Source organism: Acomys minous (assembly GCF_964271855.1).
Source record: "Acomys minous genome assembly, chromosome: 14".
Classification (NCBI taxonomy): domain Eukaryota; kingdom Metazoa; phylum Chordata; class Mammalia; order Rodentia; family Muridae; genus Acomys; species Acomys minous.
The window spans coordinates 34625609-34649788 of NC_140496.1; the positions used below are offsets into that span (position 1 = coordinate 34625609).

A 24180-nucleotide genomic window follows, 5' to 3' on the forward strand; every position below is an offset into this window, starting at 1 on the left:
AATAAAAGAGAATGTGTAAGCTCTAGGTGGGTGTGTCCAAGAGGTCCCACTAGACACACAGAGAGCTGTTAGTCAGGATTTTTCACCTGATTATTTTATGCAAATTCGATGAGTGGGCAGAGCTTCAGGCTAGAGTCTGTAGCTGTGAGGCACGATCAGGGTGTTGCCTCAGATCACCAGGCATCTCACTGGACCCCAGAGCTACTAACCTTCCAGGATGTGGCTCTGTGCTTTGGTCCTGATTTCTTTCACTGGTTGCTTGACTCTGGGTGAGTACTTCCGGGTGCGCATTTGAAATTCTTTGTCCTGGGCCTAGGTGAATGCAGATGCATGCAGGGAAATTAAAAATAGGTCCCATTTCTTGGAGGTATTTGCCCTCCGGACATGGACAGAATACATGAGTGAGTCTAACTAAGTACAGTGCTCTGGATCCAATTTTATGTCCTTGAGTGAGGAACTTAACTTTGCAGTGCCAGCTCCTTCCCCATTGAGATACAGTCCTGCGTGAAATGAGCGCCCTGAAGAGGAGGAATACATCGGTGAGGTAGGCATTAGTTAGAAGACTGAGGTGGAAGAGAAGCTGGTGGCAAGGTCTTTGTCATGGTTTACCCTTGAAAGAGGAGAGGTGGCAAGGGAAAGGGGCGTGGTCTGAGGATTTGGAGTCTGTGTCTAATTTAATGGTACCTAATACAAGGCAATCACAGGCACAGGTAGCACAGGCTAGGAAACCCAGATAAATGGGAGGATGAGGTGTGGTTCTGGGGTTATTGGACCCCAGGAGTGACAGCTTAGCCCAGAGCCTCAGTGGTCAAAGCAACAGATATAGAAAACAGATCCAGGGTCAGTACAGAGGTACAACCGGGAACCTCAGAGCCCATTTGTACTATTCCGAGGAGAGAGACTGTGGCTTCCAGTGGAATGCACTCACCTATACCTTACCATAGCTCTGGCTTCGGAATCTACAGCAGTGCTTCCCTATTAAGGGTTGTGACCTTGTTAATGTTTCTAGGCTTTCCTTCTGTTTGGTTGTGTGACACTGTGGGAGGGTGGGAACAGAATATGATGACATAGCATTTAAATTTGAAGTGGAACACGTCTGTGCTGCTGGCTGTCCTTATGACGACCACCTATTTTCTGTCTTCAGAAGGTTCACCCAGTCTGCTTGTGACTTTTGTTTTTCCATCTTTAATATGGCCTTGGTATCTCCTACTTAGCAAGGCCTATTTTTTTTTTTAAAGAAGCATTGGTATGTACTTGTAGCACACAGTAGGTGGTCAATATGTGCACATTCCATATTATTTAAGCGACAGGTATAGTCTCGCTTATGCTCCCAACACATCAGGGCAATTTTCTATTCAGAGTAATCTAATTTCTTCTTGCTTCATCTGGGGAGAGAATACTCACTGAGTTAACATCTGCTTTGCCTATGTCTGTCTGCCTTCCTTCTCTTCAGGACTCTTGCTAGCCCCCGCCTCCCATCCCCTTAGCCTTCCAGCTGTCACGCCCGGGACAGGTGTCCTCACTCAGCTCCAGCTGTCCCTCTACTTCAGATTTGCTCCCTACAGCATATTATTCCACTCTGTGTGTCCTCAGGCTCACCTGGGTGAACTCCACCCATGCCTCACTGACCCCCTTTCAGCATTGAAATTCCCATGTCTGGAGGGCATCTTCCTGTCCTGCAATACCTGTCTTAAAGGTAGCCAGCAACACTCACCTGTTTTTCCATCTTCTTTCTCTGCAGGCATCATATCTAGTTGAAGATCAAGTCAGCCTTTTAAAGTTCCCCACATACGTCTCTAGATCTCTGTGTGACTCTTTCCCCAAATTATAGAAGAGTCTTCTCTATATTTCTTGGAGGATCCTTGGAAGTCACATAAAATAGCAACTCTGTTACCCATAGACATCTCAGTGGACATCTATGCTTCCCAGGAAAGATATCTCAAAGTGATCAGCAGTGCTACCATCGTCCCGTAGCTGTTTATTCTATTTATTTGCCTACTACATACAGCCCCTTGGCCAAGGATTCAGTGTCCTTCCTTATACACCTCAATAATACAAGATTATTCCCCACTGCCCTTGGACTGCACCTGGTAGTATTCATATGCCATTTTCTCTTCCCAGAAATGCCCTGTGTTGTATATCTCTAGGCTTCTACACTTAATGCTTATTCTTCATTAATTCCCCCCCTTTCATCTTCTCACCCTGCTGTAAGCCTAGCACCAATTAAAAGGCTCCATTCCTTCTAATTTCCATATCTCCTTCTGATCACTGTCCTAAGTCGCAACCTCTTTATTACCTGAATCAAGTGTCTGTGATCCTTCTTATATGAGGCTGGCATCCCAAGGATAGGGTCACCATTGTCTATGGTTTCATCCACCACACAGCTCAGCACTGGGATACATGGATACATGTCCCCAGAGGTGTCTAAGAGAGAAACCAAAGGCTCTGCTCATCTACAACAGGCTTTTATTTTTTGCAACTACTTTGACCAGATAACTTTATACGTCCAACTCCAATTTTCTCATTCCATTATCCCTATGAGATAGGAAGAAAATTTCCTTTATTTTACATGGTAAGAAACCATAGCCTAGAGGGCTGAGGTAACTTAGTCAAGCTCACATGCCTACAAAGTGACAAAACCTACTTGGTACCCAGATCTGATCTTTCCTTTCTGTTTTGGCCTCATTTTCTTTTGTCATCCAGGACACCCCTCCTCACCACCCGTGGTGGACACCATACATGGCAAAGTGCTGGGGAAGTACGTCAGCCTAGAAGGATTCCCGCAGCCCGTGGCCGTCTTCCTGGGAGTCCCCTTTGCCAAGCCCCCTCTTGGATCCCTGAGGTTTGCTCCACCACAGCCTGCAGAGCCCTGGAGCTTTGTAAAGAACGCTACCTCCTACCCTCCCATGTAAGCTGCTGGGGCCATGTCTGAGGGCATTGTTCTTGTAAATATAAACACCATCTTCCTGGCTGTCTTAGCTGCCTTTCTATTGCTATGTAGACACCGTGACCAAGGCAATTATAGGAGAAAGAGTTTACTGGGGACTTAGAGTTTCAGAGGATGAGTCCGTAACCATCATGTCAGGGAGCATGGAATGCACGTTGCTGGAGCAGTAGTTGAGAGCTCACATCTTAAGACAACAACCACCGGGCAGAGGTAGTGGAGCTAACCGGGAATGGTGCGCATTTTTGAAACCTCAAGCCAACCCTCAGAGATATACTTCCTCCAACTAGGCCCCACTTCCTAATCCCTCCCAAACAGTTTCCCTCCCAAATGGGTACAGGGCATTCAAAGGTGTGAACCTATAGGGGCCATTCTTATTTAAACCACCATACTGAGACTAACTATCCTTGGCCAGTTTTCTAACATCTGTGCCTCAGATGTTGATGTGGGCTTTAAATGACTCTTGCTTATAAAGACTAGGTGCCTGCCCACCTGAAGGACTCCTTAATTGCCAACAGTTCTACTCTGCATTAGACCTTTAAGATCTCTTATCAGGGAAGCCAACAGTGATTGCTGGGCTGCGAAAGAAAAAAAGATACAATCTTAGCCAGGCCAAGGCACCAGGACTCATAGGACTAATGCTTTTTCTTGGTCCTAGCATTTTGAGTCCCAGTGGAGGAAAATAATTTTCTCAAGGTAAGCCAGCTTATTAGTGGTTGAAGCAGAGCCCACATGTAGTTTTCTTACAGTTACCCATAAAACACAATTCCTGACCAGAATAGTGTTTGTGTTTGTCATCAGAAGTTGTACCATTAGTCAATGAAAGTGTCTCAGGGATGAGAACGTGTTCTGCTGGAGTACCAGGTCACCCTGTAGCCCACTATCTAAATCCCAGCAAGGGCTTGAACATAATGTTTGTCCAGTCCATGCAGGTCTGGTCCACCTAGGAGATGTGTTCAAGGACAGGCTAGCCTGTCCTGGCCTTAGCATATCCAAAAGCTCTGGGAAGGAAAGAGGTGCCATGTCCTTCTCCCTCTGCTGAGTTAGAAGCATTAGAATACACAGAGGTTCCTCCAGGAAATGTGTAGACCTTCCTCCACCCTGATACCAGCTCCATTATTAAGCTGAAACCTGGTGCAAGGTTGAGCCTCAGACAAGATGCTCAGCATCCATCAGGTCGAAACTCAGGTAGTCTTTCTCCTTTCCAGATGCTCCCAAGACCCACAGGCAGCACAGATAGTCGCAGAGTTCTTCACCAACAGAAAGGAGACCATTCTGCAAACGCTTTCCGAAGACTGTCTCTACCTAAATATTTATACTCCTGCTGACTTGACAAAGAGCAGCAGGCTGCCGGTAAGCATGGGGCCCACTGGTCCAGACTTGTAGGTACCAGCATCTGCATCTTATGTGCCCACTAGAAATGTATGAGGGCAGCTGAGAACAAGGACCCTGTAGTCCAGGACTGAAACAGGGGACCAAGCCTTCTGTTAACCATCAGAAAAGCAAATTTTCCTGCCAGTCTGTCCTAGGGCACTAGCCTTTGATAGAGGCTGTCCTCACTCTGAGATACAAATCTTAACCTCCCAAGCTCTCTTCCAGTAACAAGGACAATTATGTCAAAGTTTAGTTACTGATCCCAGAGCATGTAAGACATAATTCCAATAAACTTAAACTGAAACTTGCGCGCGCGCGCACACACACACACACACACACACACACACACACAAACCACACACACACCACACACACACACACACACACACACACACACACACACACACACACGGAGAAACCAAGCCTCTGGTAGAGGAAGTGGGATCACACAGTGAGTAGGCAGAACAATAGCATGAGTCTTTCAATATTTAACTCCGTATCTTTGATAAGGAGTAGCAAAGGTAACTAAAATGTCACCTTTCTACCCAGAGTACCTATAATAATTTTTATTGGCCTGTGACAAAGATCTGAGGGGGAGAGCCTGTGGGATATTAGGAGCATTATTATTTTTTTGCCTTTTGTCAACAATCCTGGACTTTATTATAGGCAATTGCTGTCCATAACTGCCTTTGGCACAGGCTGGTGATGCAGTGAGTCAGCAAATGCCACATAAATGAAGGGCCTGAGATGGGGCAAGCTGTCAGTTTTCCGATAGTGGTTTCAAAAGAGGCTTTGGGAAAGAGACGATTCCTGGGGTGTAACAAGTCAAATGCCAAAACCTTGCCTGCCAGTCTCCACAGACAGGAGCAGGGAGACAAGATTTTGAATTTGGGATGAATGTTAGGTCCTGTGCGTGCTTTCCAACGTACAGGAAGGAGGGGACAAATGCTCCTTCCCTCAGACTCCGATTTCTTCATCCATTTCTCCATCTACTCAGTGCCCCAAACACAGCCATATGTGAAGTCAGAGAAAGCAGGAACAAAAGCCCCTCTCACACAGCCCTGTCTTAAAGGACCTTGATGATAGAATAATCCTGTAATCTGCTCAGCATCTCATTGCTCACTCTCACTGGCCCTTGTCTCCAATTTTCATTATGAGATGACCTTGACTTGCGACCGGAAGTGGCATAGAACCTGCTTGTGTAGGCTCTGGGAGCCTAGAGGCAGGAGACTATTTATAGGCAGAAATACAAGAGCCATAGTGTGGTATGAGGTTAGAATCTGTTCCGGCCTTTGTCTCCCGTCCCAAGCGCTGATTCACCGTGTTGTGGCTATAGCAAGCAGGGATTGGGAGCTCAATGAACAATACCCGGGCCACATGCCCTGGCCAGGCCACGCTACTCTGCCTTATTCCCGGCAGGCAACGTGCTCCATGTCTTACCTAATTCATGGGGCTGACTATTGCAATTCTTGGTTCATAGTACACATCATGATTTCTTTTAAACAAATCAGAGTTCATAAACTATCATTTCTTCTCTGCTCTGTATGTTAAAACACACACACACACACACACACACACACACACACACACACACACACACTCTGCAAATTTTTGCAACCTTTCACCTTTGAGTTTTAGCAGTCTTTGGCACACAGTTGATTCTTAGATAATGTTAGCCAAAATTATACAGGCGTGATGGAGGAAAGAGGAGTAAGCTGGACTTGGCAGGGTGAAAGGAACGGGGTGTACTGAAGAGATGCTTTAGAAGTGGTACCCTCAGGTTGGTGTGTTGCTCATCAGAGAATCACTCACCAACAGAGAAGTTTAATTTACCGCTGAGGGGTGAATGGTATGAAATGAAGCGGCAATGCAAGGGCTGCTTCTTGCTTATGTTCACTTGTCTGAACAATCCGGGCATGACGTCGTAGACTTGTAGGGAGAGCATGACATCCTTGCTTCTTGCTGTTCCCATGATGATTATCTAAATCTGAAATCACTGAATGATTTGGGGAGGACGACAGGGACATTCGGAGTTAAGATATCTTAGGCTACTCTGAAAGAGTTGGGAAGCAGGTTGTCTATTACAGCCTTTCTGGACACTGGTGCATTTTTGGGTGATGTCCTCCCTAAGTCACAGTCTAGATATAGGTGACCAAACCAGACGACCTCTGCAGTCCTTGCAATTCTGCTACATATGACCTGTGTGATTATGTTCTTGTCCAGGTGATGGTGTGGATCCATGGAGGTGGGCTCGTGATAGATGGAGCATCAATCTATGATGGACTGCCCCTCGCCGCCCATGAAAATGTGGTTGTAGTGATCATTCAGTATCGTCTGGGAATCTGGGGATTCTTCAGGTGATATATTAATATTTCTGAAACAGTTCTGTTTCTGTTATAGTAACAGAAACATGAGACTGTTACATTATATAGCGTTCAAACTTATTTAGCTTAGGTTTGAGATATCAAAAGCCCAAGACTGCGCGGCAGCACCAATAAGCCATTGGTGAGAGCCCTGAACTATGCTAAAACATGATACAAAAACAAAAAGGGGATCTGAACATATAAGTAGATCACATGGTGAGGCAGGATGCCTGAAAGTGGAAATGGACAGTCTCCCTCTTTTTATAAAAACTCATTTATGTGTGACACAATCAGAGTCCCAAGAGAACTATTCTAGTTCCTTCCAATGGATGCATCCCTAGTGAGCAAATTGTCTTCCCTTGGGTCTCAACTTTCACGGACCCTATTACTGCCAAATGTTGATAGAGCATAGAGCAGGACTCCCACACTAAACCCTTGGTGTGCAAACCATATACAAACCCTAGCCATCAGTATGAGTCCTTGTTACAACCTTAGTCAAAGCCCTGTGAGTCCAGCGTGATACTGTTTAACTATCTACTCTTCTAAACTGTTATTTGAATACTATAGCTGTTCTTCACAGAGCTGGGTGTGTTCTGTGAGACAGAGTAGTCATTTTGTTTCTCTATACAATGGTTGTTCATTATTTATAATGACACAGGCCCATTGGTAACTACTGGCTTTCTACATGACTCATGCTCATCCATCTTTCTTATGTAGACCAGACCTGCCTGAGTAGGGATGGTGTCATCTCTTACGGTCTGGCTGGGCTCTCCTACATCAATCATCAACCATGACAATCCCATAGACATAGCCACAGGCCAATTTGATCTGGGCAACCCATCAATTGAGGTTCCTTCTTCCCAGGTGGTTCGTAGGCTGTATTAAGTTGGCAACAAGAACCAACTAGCACAAGTCAAATGCATGATTTATTCAGGTGCCCAGTGAGTGACATTGCCTTGATGATGCCTTCCCTCGTTATGCAATCTATAGTGCCACCCAGTAGGCACCTTCTTGCCTCATTTTACCCAATTCTGTTTGTCAGCTATCTGTCATCATATTCTGTTTTATTCTGTTGGCCGGTGGTGTACAGTAAGAGCCAATTGTAGATGGAGATGTTATGTGTTTTATTCTCGAACAAGCTGTAAATACGAAACCCTGTTTGTATGAATGGTGGCGTCTGATTGCACTGTTTCTGTACATTGAGTCTAGAGCCCTCTCAGCACATTGCTCCATGGATGAGCAGGTGAACATTCTTGCCAGTGTTGTGGAGCCCGCCTTATTTTAGGAAACCCACTGAGAACCCCAATCTCCCTCTAGCCCTTAGAGAGAGAGCTACAACATTTCTATCTCTATCCAACCTTGTCTTACAGCACAGGAGATGAACACAGCCGGGGCAACTGGGGTCACTTGGACCAGGTGGCTGCACTGCGCTGGGTCCAGGATAACATTGCCAACTTTGGGGGTGACCCGGGATCTGTGACCATCTTTGGAGAGTCAGCAGGAGGGTTCAGTGTCTCTGTTCTTGTAAGTGTTCTTGATACCAGAACCCCTTGCCTAGTCTCAATGTGGCTGCCAATGGAACCTCTTGGAGACCAGCCAGTCCAGTGCCAGCACTGTTGCTCTCATGGCCTGGATTCCTGTTGACTCTACTTATTGCTTATCATCCAGATGGTGGGTGGCTAAAGATTAAACTTTCCTTGGGTCCTAGGGAGCTCAGAGCTCAGTTGTAAGACATGGGCCATACATCATCATGGCCTTTCTCCATTTCTAACTTATTAAATTTCTCTTGCTTGATGTTAATCAGACTAACATCTGGGTTGGTTTCTCTCAACTAGAAGTGTTGGGTGTAACCTCCAAATAGGAAAGGGGGAGGCATAAGTATAATTGTTTGGTGCTTGGGGGACATACACAGTGAATGGGCTCAAGCACCCAGAACAGGCAGGGCATCCTTAGATACCTTTCCGTGCCCAAACAGGAAGGTGACACTCTTTGGGGCTGAGTGATATGGTGGGATGTGGATCGTAGAACTAGAGAGCACTGAGGGGAGTGGTGGCAAGCATGGGTGACACTGAGGGGAGCGGTGGCAAGCATGGGTGACACTGAGGGGAGTGATGGCAAGCATGAGTGACACTGAAGGGAGTGATAGCAAGCATGGGTGACACTGAGGGGAGTGATGGCAAGCATGGGTGACACTGAGGGGAGTGGTGGCAAGCATGGGTGACACTGAGGGGAGTGGTGGCAAGCATGGGTGATACTGAGGGGAGCAATGGCAAGCATGGGTGACACTGAGGGGAGTGATGGCAAGCATGGGTGACACTGAGGGGAGTGATGGCAAGCATGGGTGACACTGAGGGGAGCGATGGCAAGCATGGGTGACACTGAGGGGAGTGATGGCAAGCATGGGTGACACTGAGGGGAGTGATGGCAAGCATGGGTGACACTGAGGGGAGCGATGGCAAGCATGGGTGACACTGAGGGGAGTGATGGCAAGCATGGGTGACACTGAGGGGAGTGATGGCAAGCATGGGTGACACTGAGGGGAGTGATGGCAAGCATGGGTGACACTGAGGGGAGTGATGGCAAGCATGGGTGACACTGAGGGGAGCGATGGCAAGCATGGGTGACACTGAGGGGAGCGGTGGCAAGCATGGGTGATACTGAGGGGAGCGATGGCAAGCATGGGTGACACTGAGGGGAGCAATGGCAAGCATGGGTGACACTGAGGGGAGTGATGGCAAGCATGGGTGACACTGAGGGGAGCGGTGGCAAGCATGGGTGACACTGAGGGGAGTGATGGCAAGCATGGATGACACTGAGGGGAGCAATGGCAAGCATGGGTGACACTGAGGGGAGTGGTGGCAAGCATGGGTGACACTGAGGGGAGCGATGGCAAGCATGGATGACACTGAGGGGAGCGATGGCAAGCATGGGTGACACTGAGGGGAGCGATGGCAAGCATGGGTGACACTGAGGGGAGCGATGGCAAGCATGGGTGACACTGAGGGGAGCGATGGCAAGCATGGGTGACACTGAGGGGAGCGATGGCAAGCATGGGTGACACTGAGGGGAGCGATGGCAAGCATGGGTGACACTGAGGGGAGCGATGGCAAGCATGGATGACACTGAGGGGAGCGATGGCAAGCATGGGTGACACTGAGGGGAGCGATGGCAAGCATGGGTGACACTGAGGGGAGCGATGGCAAGCATGGGTGACACTGAGGGGAGCGATGGCAAGCATGGGTGACACTGAGGGGAGCGATGGCAAGCATGGGTGACACTGAGGGGAGCGGTGGCAAGCATGGGTGACACTGAGGGGAGCGGTGGCAAGCATGGGTGACACTGAGGGGAGCGGTGGCAAGCATGGGTGACACTGAGGGGAGCGATGGCAAGCATGGGTGACACTGAGGGGAGCGATGGCAAGCATGGGTGACCTCTATGACTCCTCCAGCCCCTTCAGGCTTGAACAGAGGATCAGCCCCATGATTGCATTTTTCAAGCACATTAATTTCATATTTTGATTTATCAGAGGAAATGGTCACTCTTTTAAAAGTAGAGATAAAAGGAAAAGATAAACAAACCCCAAGAAGCTGGGTGACGGTGGGTGTCTACATTACCATTACTCCAAAAGCTGAGGTTTAAAGGGCACAATATCAAAGCCAACCTTGGCTAACGAAGTAATTCCTGCTGCCCATTCTGTCCTATTAGGAACAATTGTTTACTTAAGTAGGAAGCAGTCCTCTGTAGTATTACATATGTAGGTAATACTACATATATATATGTATATCATATATTCATGATATATATATTCACCCTATTGATTATTCCATAGTGTGAATAAAACATTATTTATCAAATAATCACATTGAAACCTTGGGCTATTTATGGTTTTAATATTATATCGGGGCACAATTATTTTTTATGGACCCCCATGATCACTTTCCTCAGGATAAATTCTGAGCAACAATTCTGTAGCAATATTTGTGACTAAGAATTGCCAAATTGTCTTTCCAGTGGTTTAACTAATGAGAAAGGCTCTTGCCATATTAGTTTCATTTGTTTCTTGTTTGGGGCTCTGTGCTCTCTTCTGTGCTGAGGATCTCTTGGAGGAGATGGTTCCAGAGGGGATCCTAGGACTAGGACATTTTTTTAGGTCCACAGAGCACCAGGGTCCCCAGGTGAATGGCATGGCAACAGAGCAGGTGTACAGAGCCTCAAAGAGCAAGTGAGTCCCGGGCGGCTCCTTTGTGTGCAAACTCTCTCTTCTTCTTCTTCTTCCTCCTGACAGGTGTTGAGCCCACTGACCAAGAACCTTTTCCACAGGGCCATCTCCCAGAGCAGTGTCATCTTAAATCCTTCTCTGTTTGGGAAAGATGCTAGGCCCATGGCTAAGGTAAGCATCACCCAAAACAGATACTGCACCCTCTAGTCTACTGCTTTGGGTCCTCGGCAGTCTTTCCTGGGGCAAGATTCGGCTGAGGTGTTCAAAGGCTGCTTAAACTAAGAAAGGATGGATGGGAAAGGCTGTTCTATTACCCACGTCCAAGCGACACTCTACACTCATTAAAGGTTCCGTGTTGAATATGTTATCTGGGCCTCTGGCCATTCTGGAATAGTTGAGAGTATAGGAGACCTCCTTTCCAGGTCACATCTGACCATCCCCCTCATCTATGGGTAATATAGCAAGTAAAACACAGAGAGACTGAGTGGCATAGCAAGCGGTAGAGGGGAAGCTTAAAACCAGATGGTGAAACTCTTGATTTTAAACCTTTAATCTCCAACAGCTTCTTAAGAGGTGTTTTCCTTTGAGAATATCCCTCATCTCCTCTGTGGTCCTGGGAATGGACACTGTGCCCGTTTTGTTTTTTGTTTTTTTTAAATCAGGATAAAGTAACATAGACATAGAGATGGGGGAAGGGTATGTTCTTGACCTCTGACTTTTTACAGAAAGTTGCTGCTCTTGCTGGCTGTAAAACCACCACATCTGCTGTCATGGTTCACTGCCTGCGCCAGAAGACAGAGGACGAGCTCTTGGAGGTCACACTGAAAATGGTAGGATTGAATCATTCAGCTGTCTTCTGAAATAGCTATTACCTCTCAGGACAGTGCCAGTCTTGTGATCTAAATTGAGTTTTTCCCACTGCTTCCTTAACACGAAATACCTAAAATGCAAAACTGCATAGTAAGAACATTTTACAAGAATTCACATGATAATCCTCCAGCTTTTTCAGAGCTTTATATCATGGTATTCTTGTTTCAGATGAATGTTAAGTTATAAAATAATCCACATTTCTATACATAATCACCAAACTGAATTGGGGAAGGTGGTGAGGGCATGCAACACAAAGCTTTGAAGAAAAGTGCCACATACAATCTAGTAGCACCTGCCCGGGGAAGGGATCACCCACAATTTGCAAGGCTCTGCCACACACAAAAAGTCCCACAAACATGCCCTCTGGGCAACCTAATGGAGGCAAGTCCATAATTGAGATTCCTCTATCTTAGGTGACTCTACGTTGTGTCAAGACGACAAAAATTAACCAGCACACCATTCATTTCCCCATATACCTACTATTTATCTACTCATCCTTATAGCCAATTCTATTAATTATTTTCATTAACCTAGTTGAGACCCATCTAAAATATTTAATTATTTTATTCTATTTATCTAGTTGCTGTTCATCATCCAGCTAACCTGTATCAATGTGCTTTTACCCTGACCTTCAAAACAATAGTCTGAAGGCTTCCTCTGGACCCCATGGACTATGGATTTCTGGCCCTAAGCTGTTTCTGATTGTCCATGGACTGAGCCAGAATATAGGATTTTCTTTGTCAGGCTTATGTAAGGAGACTAAGGTGTTAGAAGAATTATAACAGAGCTATTTTCTAATACCCAGAAAATAGGCAACTATTTCTGCTATTCTACATGTGGTACAGGAGGACACAGCTTGAACAAGAATAGCTGGTGACTTTGAGGCCACCAAGAGAACCAATGTCCAAGAACACTTGACAGTTTCTAGGCTCTTGTAGAAACACTTCCATGGTTATCCATTGGTCCCATCATGCATGCACAGCTACTCATATGCATGGATGTGCACATGTACAAAGCACAGTCTTGGATGATGGGACCACCATCTACAACAGAGGCACTTACTTGCTTCCCACGTGCAAATGAACCCATTAGCTAGAGTGTTGTGGTGGAATCACTGTGATCATTACAACAAAGAAAAGCATGAGTCACAGTGAGTTCCAGTGAGTTTGGCAGTGTCAGTTTTTTTGATCCCAGATGACAACCCTCTTCAGTGTCCCTTGAACAGCAACAACAAAACACAACAAAACAAAACAACAAATTCATTGTAACAGGCTCTTTAGAGAATTGGAATATTCTAGGAAAATGGTGTAGGCCATGGCTATATACAGACTGTCTGAAGATACTTGGGAATTTATCAACTCTATTACTCAGGTTCTTTTCTTTTATTTTTTTTAAGCATTCCAAAGTCATATCGTGTCTGCTTAGAAGGCATTTTCCCCTTAATTTAAGCAGTAGGTGTAGTGTAAACTCACTTGGACTGACATGCTTTCACCAAATTTCTAATTGATATGGAAGTAGACTCTAGGGGAGGTTAGATGCCCAACACCATCTGGGAAGACCTAGTGCTGCATCACACCAGGCAAGGGACCTGGTGGGTTGTACCTGAGCAGTGGAGTGGTTGGACGTGACTGGAATCTGAGATCTTCCTTAACTGCTCCTCATAATGAGAGAAATGATAGACCAGATTACGTTTTGTGATTGCCTGATTTATGAAGCAGGAGTGAGGAAAGGGAAATGTGGTGGACAGGCTTTCTGTTATTCCATTTCAACTGTAGCCTTATCTATCCATCCATCCCCCAAACCTGGCTTCTACACACATCCTACCATCACCTTGACATGATTCCACTACTTTGAAAAGGAGACACTGGTGTATTGTTGCCAGGGAAGGAGAGGTGAGATCAGGAGCATAGGCATGGGCAGCAAGCATCCTTCCCAGAGTTCCAATGACCCCTCATGGATCTCAAGGTCTGGTCCTTTGCTGCCACTACCTCTGCATCATCTGGATCTTCCAGGTGCCCATTCCCAGAGGATCCTGACCATGTTTCATTTCTGCTGCTGTGATAAAATATCCTGACAAAAAGCAACTCCAGGGAGAAAGTGCTTGTTTTAGCTCACAAGTCCTAGTTATAGTCTGTCATTGTGGAGAAGTCACAGTGGTAGGAGATTGAAGCAACTGGTCACATCCCATCTACAGTTGAAAGCAGAAAGAAATGGTTGGATATGTACCCCCTTAATGGCTTGTACTCAGTTATGCACTCTTATACAGGATTACTTGCCTAGAGAATGGTGCTGCCCATGGTAGTCTGGATCTCTCTCTACATTAATTAGGATACTCACGTACAGACAAGTCCACTGCAGGCCAACTCCATGTACACTATCCCATTGAGACTCTCTTCTCCAGGTCATTACATGTGATACCAAGTTGACACTTAAAACTAAGCATTACAAACCTGGCATGAGGTTTGTTTTTTTTTTAACCAAGGAAGAATCAGGAGAGAGAACCTATTACCCCTGACACGAAGTTCAAAAGATCAGCTTTTGTACAAAGAGATGTTTTTCTCTGTCTTCAATTTCTCTGCTTTTTCCCCACAGAAATTTGCAACTATTGATTTTCTTGGAGACCCCAGAGAGGTAAAGTCCTTCAGTACTATTCTTTGCATATACACTGCTGAGGTCCAGAAGGGAAAAAATCACTTGTAAGGGTTATGTAGCTAGGAGGAGCAGTGGCAGGATGCCCTGGCTCCCATTCCAGGACTCCCATCAGCAGCTTGATATTCCCCAGAGTCACCTATCCCCCTTGTGAGTGAAATTCTCTGCTTTCATATGACCCTGTAGGAGTAGGATGCACCAGAAGCTTCCATGATCAGGAGGCTGAGATGGCTGAGGAGCCCTGGAGCCATCAAATAGGAAGCACAGGTCTTGGGGAGGACAGAGAGTTGATACATTGTGGAGAGGAGACTCCAATCTTAGTGCTGAGGACACTGCCCTCTTCCACCAGCCAGGACACTCTGACTGTGCCCCCCCCCATCTCATCTCACCTACCCATCCATCTCCCAGAACTGTGAGGAGATTAGTTATGCAGCACCGATAGGCCTGTCTCCTCTGCTCCCTCCCTAGGGATCCAGCACTTTCCATGAAAGGTCCTATGAGAAGGAAATGGGAGTCTTTCAAGATTGAAAAACATTACAAGAAGCCCTCACTCTGTGGCAGGTTGTGATTTAGGAAATGGGATTTGACAATGAAACAGACAAGTCCCATTTTTCTAGAAACTTCTAGTATGGTATCACAATAAGGTAAAAAAAGGAAACTATATGGTTTATATTTCCATGTGTAGAGTTGTGCCTGCCTTGTATGGGTCCAGTGCAGGCCATAAATTATTATCACATGCCTTCACCCTGTCTTCCAATATTACATACTTCCTGCCACATCTTCCACAACGTTCCCCAAGCCATGGCAAGAGTGGTATACATATCTCACCTGGATCTGTGCAGGGCAATCACAGACATTACATTTCCATCTTCCCAGAGCTATCCCTACCTCCCTACCATGATTGATGGAGTCTTGCTGACAAAGGCACCAGAAGAGATCCTGGCTGAGAAGAGTTTCAACACTGTCCCCTACATGGTGGGCTTCAACAAGCAAGAGTTTGGCTGGATCATTCCCATGGTGAGAACATATGGCCTCTTTCTTGTATAGATGTACTCGCAGTTCCAACCCTCACACCCCCACTGCTATTCTCATGCCCTTTTTCTACCTCCAGTTTCCTTTGAGACCAGGAGAGATGCCCCCATTGTCTTGAGTGTGTATTTCCATAGGAACATTGTCCAGAAAGCCAACTATCCTCTGGGAATTTTAGTCCTGGCAACTTTTCTCCTCATACACTACTTTTCCAATGGAACAACTGGGGTCATCCACAAAGGAGAAGGAGAAGGAGAAGGAGCTGAGCCAGGTTGGGGCTCAGCAGCTTCTACCTTGAACTTGAACTTGCAGGTCCCACAGATTTTCACAGGTGCTTTTAGGTGCCCCACTGCCCAGAGTCAGAGACCGTTCACTGAGTTAGTTCTGAAAGCCAAGAAGAGTTAACTTTTTACTGGGTTGTAGATAAAGTCAGACACTGAGTAATCCGATTGGTAACTTTTAGTTCACGTTCATTAGTATGACAAAAATATAGAGAAGAGAAGCCTTGACCTCGGGCTCCAGTATCTAGATAGGTTTCAAGGCTGGGAGCTCAAGGAGACTCTGTGATATGAGCGGTGAGACTGGCAGAAGGCTCCTGGATTCACTTCATGTGCTCTCTTCAGGAGCTACTGGGTTTTGATAGGTGTGAGATTTCATGTTTGAAAAAATAACCAGTGAAACAAATGAATAGTACTAGGGTGTGTGCATACCCCGTGCCCTCTCTCTGTGTATGTGTGCGTGCCTCTGTGTGTGGGTGTGATGTAAAATAAAATATGTATTATACATCAAGGCCAGCAGATCTGGACCCAGGGGCCCTGCACAAACTGATGCGCCAACAAAGGAAAAAGCATACAGAGAACCTAGACCCCCGTTCAGATCTAGCCAATGGGCAGCTCACTCTCAACAGTTGCCTTTGACACGACTCTGGTGCCCCCATGATTTGATCACTTCTCCTTGGAGGGGCGGCTCTCCAGGCACACAGAGGAAAGGGATGCAGGCTATCCAGATGAGGTCTGATAGGCTGTGGTCAGACAGTGGGGGAGGAGGTCCCTCTCCTGTCAGAGGTCTAAGGGAGGGGAGTGGAGTGGAAGAAGGAGGAAAGGTGGGGAAGATACAAGTGAGGGGATAACAATTGGGATGCAATATGAATAAATTATAATAAAGAAAAAAGATCCAGTAAAGAAGTTTCCTTCTGTATTGACTTGGTTGTTCAGCTTTTTTTGGTTCATCTTGTCATTTCCACATAACTCATGACTGTTCATAAACATTTCTTTAACAGTTTATGGGCTTCCCGCTTTCTGAAGATGAACTGGACCAGAAAACAGCTGCATCCATCCTGTGGCGGGCCCAGCCCATTCTTGTAAGAATTGAGGGAATCGTAGGCATCTGTTGAGAAACAGAAAAGTCTATAGTTTTTTTTCAGAAGCAGATTTGCTCAGGGCCTAAAAAAAAAGTACTTAGATGTCAGGTCAGGCCCAGACTTCTCCTTTCACCATCTCCACATTCTCAGAATAAACTCACATTTGTGATTTGCAGCCCAAACCTTCCCTGCTGGTGCCTGCAGGAAAATTCTTATGGGAAAATGCTTTTTTGAAAGTTAGTATGCTGAATAGGATAGAGGCATAAGATGTATGTAGCTTGCTATGAGAAGGTATAGCAGATGGGAGGCACCATGGTGCTTACAGATTTGGGGTACTCTGCTCTTCTGGCACATGAGATATTGTTATCTGCCTGTCCTTGAGTGTCCTGAGCCCTGAACAGTTAAGGAGAAGTTACAAAGCTGAAACTCTTATGTCTTGTATCTTTCTCATTCCGTTTCTTAGGAATATTTTATTTTGAAGTTAATTTATTGGATAAGAAAGGCGCTTTTTTCTAGAAAACAAGGGAAGATAGCAAATTCTGCATTTCCCTTGAGGTCCTAGGGGTGATGTTTGTGGGGATAGGAAAGCACCTTTCTTTAAGAACATAGCTTGAGATATCACCTGTGGAGAACAGGTTTTAAGCCAGCAGAAAGTTTCAGTCATATGGACCTTTGCCACAGTAAAGAATGGGACAAAAATGATACATTGCTGAGACGCCTAACCTCCAAAATTAAATTTAAAATCTATTAAGGACAAATGCACCTAAAGAATTTGTATTATTCTTTGGGCACCATTCTTCTCCAAAAGTTGCCCTCTTTTCCACTCACCACCAAAGCTAGAAGAATTTGGCACAGCACTGAAGTGACTCAGAACCAATGAATTCTTGGCAATGACCTGGAAAAGCACCTTTTGCAGTGTGTGATATGGTCACTTTCTGACTCATTTCAGAACATCTCTGAGAATCTGATTCCAGCAGTTACTGAGAAGTATTTAGGAGAAACAGATGATCCTGTTAAAAAGAAAGACCGGTTCCTGGACTTGCTTGGAGACATCACGTTTGGTGTCCCATCTGTAATTGTGTCCCGTAGTCACAGAGGTAAGTCGTGAGAATGGAGAAGGAACGTAGACTCACCAGAGCTTCTAACCTCTTCTCCTCAGCATATGAAGTCTGCTGAGGGACAGATCTCAAATTCTGGTCCCATATGGCCTGTAATATCTAGTTTTGTTTCTGCCAATAAATGTGTGTGAGAATAAGGTTCACATGCAGTTTAGTCTAGGGTGTCATCCCAGAAAACAGTCTGAAGACATGATGACGTAACACTTGAAAAAGATGAGGCCAACCTTGTGAACAGTCCACTGAGCCATTTTTGTAGCCTCAAGAATTGTCCTTTTAATATGCTGTTGAACCATATTTGGTAATATGTTGTTGACAATCTATGATCTGTAATTTTATTTATATTTAGCCTGGTGAGAGCATCACATTGTCTTAGCTTTTCTTATTGTTGCAAGTTGTAACCACCAAAACATGTGTCTTACATTTCTCTAAAATATCAAATTGTGGTTATAAGAAATTTAGAAATACCAGGGCCTCAGCAAAAAGTAATAAAAATATCTTGGACAGTTGCTGTGTAAGATGTATTTTCATGTTCATGAAAGATCTCTGATTCATAGCTGGGGTCAAAGATCTCTTCTAAAATAATTGAGTCACAGAGGCAAGAATAAACTCTATTTCTAGCAAGTTCTCCTTTATCTTGAACCACCTGTTCCATAGATGGATTTCAGAGTCAGGGTTGTCAAGGTTACAGTGAGGGAAACTGTGAAAGGTGGTTATTCCTCATCATATGCTGGGAAGACGTATGTCATTAAAAAGTTATGTCAGTGGGTATATTATAGTATGATGTAATCACAATAGCATATCAAATATACACACAATTATTTCAAATGTGTGTATGTATGAAGTATATGGTAAAACTTAATTATAAATGTATAAAGACTTGCACACACACACACAATGTGTGTATATAATATGTAGCCTGTAAAACAGTGAGATCTTTTCTTTGTATAATAATTACACATTTTAGTTTTGTTTAGATTCTTCTCTTTTCTTCAAATTTCAAACTTCTTACTATATCCTTGAGGGGGGTTGACATTGTAAAATTTCTCACCCTTTCCATGTTAAAGTCACTGCTCTGTGGACATCCTTGCACAACTGTGATTGGTGCACACAGAACTCGAATTATGAGGTTCCCTCCCATATGAGATAGTACGTAAGGAGTACAGATTGGTAGCTCCACGGATGCTGTAAGAAAAGTGGCATCTCAACCCATGGAGGGGAAGGCAGAGGAGATGGGGAGAGAGGTTGGAAGAGGCTCAAGTTCATCTTGCCTTGGTCCTTCTGTGCTACCATCATCTTATCACATTAAAACCTTATCCTTGGGCCAAGCACACTGATGGATATGAAATATTAAACCTGCAGTTCCTGCATAGATCATTTTAATCTAATTATCATAATTTTCAGGAAGTCAGCCTGGGATTTTCTTCAGCCTGCTCTGTAGAGTTGAGGAAAACCTTAGGAATGTTCGAAGCTAGGTTGAATGAAAGACAAGTATGAGGTTCTAAGACTGTCTTGGAACCAAGTCACATCCCATGTGTTTATTGCATGCAGGGATACATTAGCTGTTCATCCAGTAAACACCCAACTCAAATCCTAATTCCACATCAACCAGCTGTGCAGGATTAAGCAAGTCACTGCCTTCTTAAAAACATGATTATCTCCTCCGCAGATGGAGAATGTATTCAACTTCAGAGCCTAAGGCTGAGACACCAACCAGGTGTGTGTATGATACTGTGAACTGTACATGAACCCATGTCTCCACAGATGCTGGGGCTCCAACCTACATGTATGAGTTCCAGTATTCCCCAAGCTTTGCATCAGACAAGAGACCCAAGAAGGTGATAGGAGACCATGCAGATGATATCTTCTCAGTTTGGGGAGCCCCATTTTTAAAAGGTAATGTCTCTTTGCTGGCTGTGGCCTTGGCGGTATGAAGCCTGGGTTTGTATCTTACAGCTTGACGGCCTTGAGCAAGCTTCTTTTTTATTAAACTGACTTTTCTGTTGCTCTGTAACAGTGCTCAGCTATAGGACAATTCCCAGCCTCTCCCCTTCCTTAACACACATGACGGGATTGTGTTAATGTGTCCGCGGGCATAGTCATTCTCAAACTCCTGACATGTGTCACCAGTAAGACAAGTGGAAGGCCACCCACAGGCCATGCTTTATGAAGAGATTATTTGATTCTCCGGTCATAAATATTGGAATGAGCGTGTATGCTTGCGTGTGTTTGGGGAGGAGTGAGAAGAAAATTTTCTAACCTTGAATCAGGTTTATCGTGCTCCTACCTATCTGGCTATTTAACACATATCATGAATTAAAATATGCTTAATAATATGATATTTGGGGGACCTTTCACAAAGGTCTTCAGTCCCTTGTTTTTCAACCGTTGAGTTGAAATCTGGGGCCCTTGGCACATCCCTCGTGGCACACCAGTGTCTCTGGGCACCTCCCTGCTGGATGTCTCCTTGGCATCGTTCCAGCTCTGGTTGTTGTCAGATGCTATGAAGAGGTGTAAGTGTAGGAGGCTGAGAACAGACCTAAGAGGCAGCAAGCCTGGTGGCAAAGCTGGGGAAGCTGAGTACTGTTGCCTTTGGATCCCGGGGGGTGGGGTGGGGTGGGTGGGAATTGCCAGGCAGGTGATCATAAGGGACAAAGGCAGAGAGTGTCTGGAGCATTCTCCTCGACTTTAAGTTGGGGATACACTGACCAAGTTTTTCTTAAAAGGCAGACTCTGACTCAGTATTTAATAAAGGCCGAAAGTGCATTTCTGCCCTTCAAATAGTAACCAGGCCTGACCCCATCTATCTTCAGAGATCAGAGCAGATTGGATGCTTTCAGGGTAATCCGCTCACAGACAAAATAGCATTTCTTAAAAGTGCTCAACATTCTAATGGAATTGCTTATAAGCCACATCTTAAATCAAGTAGCTACATTTTTATCCCTCTTTTCACCACAGGGGGCGCTTCAGAAGAGGAGATGAATCTCAGCAAGATGGTGATGAAATTCTGGGCCAACTTTGCTCGGAATGGGTAAGACTGCAGGCAATGATGCCAGACCTGGAGGCATAGCGCAGTGGGTCCTACCTATCAGGAAGGAGTCGTTTTCTAATGTTTGGGAGATCACACTTCTGTCCCTGTGCTCATAGCATTCTAACGACGAGAGCTGGGTTGACCAGATTTGTAGTTGTGATGAGAGTTGTGATAGTTCAACATGAAAGAGAGAACGTGAATTTTGGTTCATTTTGCTTATCAGCTCTTGTGTCAAAGCAGAACATCATGTGGGGAGCATATGGTAGGTCAAAGCGCCTTACCTCCTATTGCTCATGAAGGGGAGGAAAGGACCAGGATCCTACTAAAATCCTCAGGGGGAAGGTCTCCCATGATTATCCTCCTACAACAAGTCCTTCTTTACTTTTTTTCCTGCCATGTCCCAATGGCACCATCAGGTGGGTATCAAGGCTTCAAGCCATGAGTTTTTGGGGGTAATATTCAGTTCTAAATTAGAACCTTCTGCCCATGACCCCAAGAAGGCCATGTCCATTCCAAAAGCTCATCTCCGCAAATACTTAATTTCTCATTACTTTTAACACTGCTTTGGACTTTGATGAACAAGTCCAAAGACTCCCCAGGCTCAGGCAGACTTTTGCTGTAAGAACCCAACAAACAAAAAGTAACAAGTGTCTAAGATTCAAGGACAACAACCAAGCATTGCTATTCTATAGGGAAGGACAGGAGAGCAGCAATGCGGAATTGGACTAAAGCAATTCCAGACTCTAAGAGAGAAGAATTTAAATCCTAAGCCCTTTTTTTGGGGGGGGGTGTAACATCCAGGAATCTGTTGACAGACGTGGGCTCTGAAAAGCTTGGGAATGCATTATCCTAACGTCTCGGCTGCATATAGCCTTTGTGCCTTCTCTCGGGCTCTGTGGTGGTTTGAATAAGAATGTCCTCCATAGGCTCGTATAGTTGAATGCATAGTCTCCAGCGAGTAAACTCTTCGCTTGGACTTGGGGTGTGGCCTTATTGAAGGAAGTATGCCATCCAGGGTGGGCTTTAAATGTTTCAAAAGTCCTTGTCAAACCCAGTGTCTTTTTGCCCATGGGTCAGAATGTAGCCCTCAGCTACCACTCCCCTGCCATGCATGCTACCATGCTCCTGCCACGGCAACAATGCATTAAACATCTGTAACTGTAAGCAAAGCGCCAATTAAATGTTTTGTTTCATAAGAGTTTCCTTGATCATGGTGTGCTCCTCACAGCAATAGAACTGTGACCGAGACAGATTTTTTTCTGCTCAATGCCTGGATGTTTCCTGGACAGATGTTCTAAGTTATGATATTTGTAACTTCCTTGGGTCTCCATCAAAGTATCACTTTACTCTCCCATCTTCATATATCATGCTCTTAAGGTTGCTACGTGGGACATCAAACCTTCCTACACTTGATTGGCCTCCCACACTTTCATTTGAAATCCAGGTCTCAATCTTGATGGTCCCATGAGCCTGGCATTTTGCATGCCTGCAAAACCAGTGTTATGTAATGATGCCAAGATACCTATAGCACAGTTAGGCTTCATGGGCTATCATCTGTAAAGCCTCTGAGTATGTGAAGATAAGGAAATAAATCCTAGAGAATCAATTCTTTACACTATATCATAGATGAAGAGATACCTAACTCCAATATCTCAAACAATGTTTTTGAAACAAGTGATACCTTTATGATGGGCCATCTTGCAGATTCCTGAGACATCCTCAGGGTAATGTCCTCTTTTTACTTGTCCAGAAAACTTGCATCTTTGTATGGCCCTGATCTTTATTGTGAAGAATGGAAATTTTCAAATCTTTATGCTGTGATTTTCCCCCTTAATCTCACTGAAAATGTTATTGAAATCAACAACAACAAAAATACCCTAACATTGCCTGAAAGCTGCAATGCTTTTGTGCAAGCCCATCAGTTACCCAGTCTATCAAGAAAGACCAGGGCATGGTCAAATGTAGACAGAATGGAACACTAATTATCTTTAATCAAGTTCTTCATTGCCTCATTGCCATAGGAAATGTCATAAGCTTGGCCTCATTGTCTTCTTTTCTTTTTGAACCTACTAGAATCCCTTATATTCTGAGTTCCCTACAGCACGCTCTCCAAACTCCCAAATTTCTTCATAAATCAACTAAAACATTCCGAACTGCAACACCAGCTTATTAATCACAGAGCAACCCACTTCTCAGAAGCAGTTTTAGTTATTAGCTTTCAAATAATTTGACAAAATGCCTGCAGTCCATCAGCTTAAAGAACAGACATTTTATTCTATCTCTGAGTGTCACCTGGACTTTTCATGTGAGACTTGTGATGAAGCAGAGCATCATGGTAGGAGCATTGGAGAGAGGACAGCTTCTAGCCTCTTTGCAGTCATGAAGCCATAATATGGAGGAGTGGGCCTCAGCGCCATTCAAGGCCTCTTGAACCTCTGCTTCTTCCAATTACACTCCACTCTCTACTCCACTAGCTCTCAGTTCAGTACCAGCTTGTAACACATGAGGATTTGCAGAAAACATAAAATTTAAAATGGTCCCAGTATATAGAACCCGCTTATCTATGGAAAACTACAGTCTTCTTAGCAGGGATACACCACAGCATCCTTGCACATCTCTGAGCACCGTGTAGACACTTCAGCTGTTGGTGAATTTCTCTTGATTCTGTTCATAGGAACCCTAATGGTGAAGGATTGCCCCATTGGCCAGAATACGACCAGAAGGAAGGCTATCTGCAGATTGGAGTCCCAACACAGGCATCTCAGAGGCTGAAAGACGAGGAAGTGGCTTTTTGGACTGAGCTCAGCACCAAGGAGGCAGTGGAGAAGCCAACCCAAAGGGAACATGTTGAGCTTTGATCAGGAGCTTAGGCAGGTTTGAAAGACTGGAGCCAAGAAAGGGGTATATACTCCACAGATGCTGTTTCCAAAATAAAATATTTTATTTTTGAGGACATTGAATTGTGTGACATACTGTACAAACACAATGAGGAGAAACATCTGAACCTATGCTTTCTTTTCTTTAGAGAGACAGGGGTTCTCTGAGTAGCCTTGGGTGTCCTGGAACTCATTCTGTAGACCAGGCCGGCCTCAGCCTCAGAGATCTTCCTGCTTCTGCCTCCTGAGTGCTGGGTTGAAAGGTGTGTGCCACCATGACCTGGTCATATGCTTTCAAATTTTAACATCACAGATGTTTTAACATCAAAGCAGAGTCTGACTGGCTCAAT

At 44.9% G+C, this 24180-nt stretch overlaps 1 protein-coding gene across 1 annotated transcript; it reads left to right on the forward strand.

Annotated features, from left to right (window-relative positions):
* The first annotated feature begins 29 nt into the window (after positions 1 to 29).
* On the forward strand, positions 30 to 23907 carry LOC311583868 (liver carboxylesterase 1-like). Its single transcript, XM_084757791.1, has 14 exons — positions 30 to 269; positions 2704 to 2908; positions 4153 to 4297; positions 6542 to 6675; positions 8052 to 8205; positions 10967 to 11071; positions 11626 to 11730; positions 14363 to 14401; positions 15296 to 15436; positions 16728 to 16808; positions 17758 to 17905; positions 19688 to 19819; positions 20882 to 20954; positions 23629 to 23907. Exons 1-14 carry the CDS (start codon positions 218 to 220, stop codon positions 23810 to 23812), a joined length of 1698 nt encoding a protein of 565 aa, XP_084613917.1. The 5' UTR covers positions 30 to 217; the 3' UTR covers positions 23813 to 23907.
* The last annotated feature ends 273 nt before the right edge of the window (positions 23908 to 24180 follow it).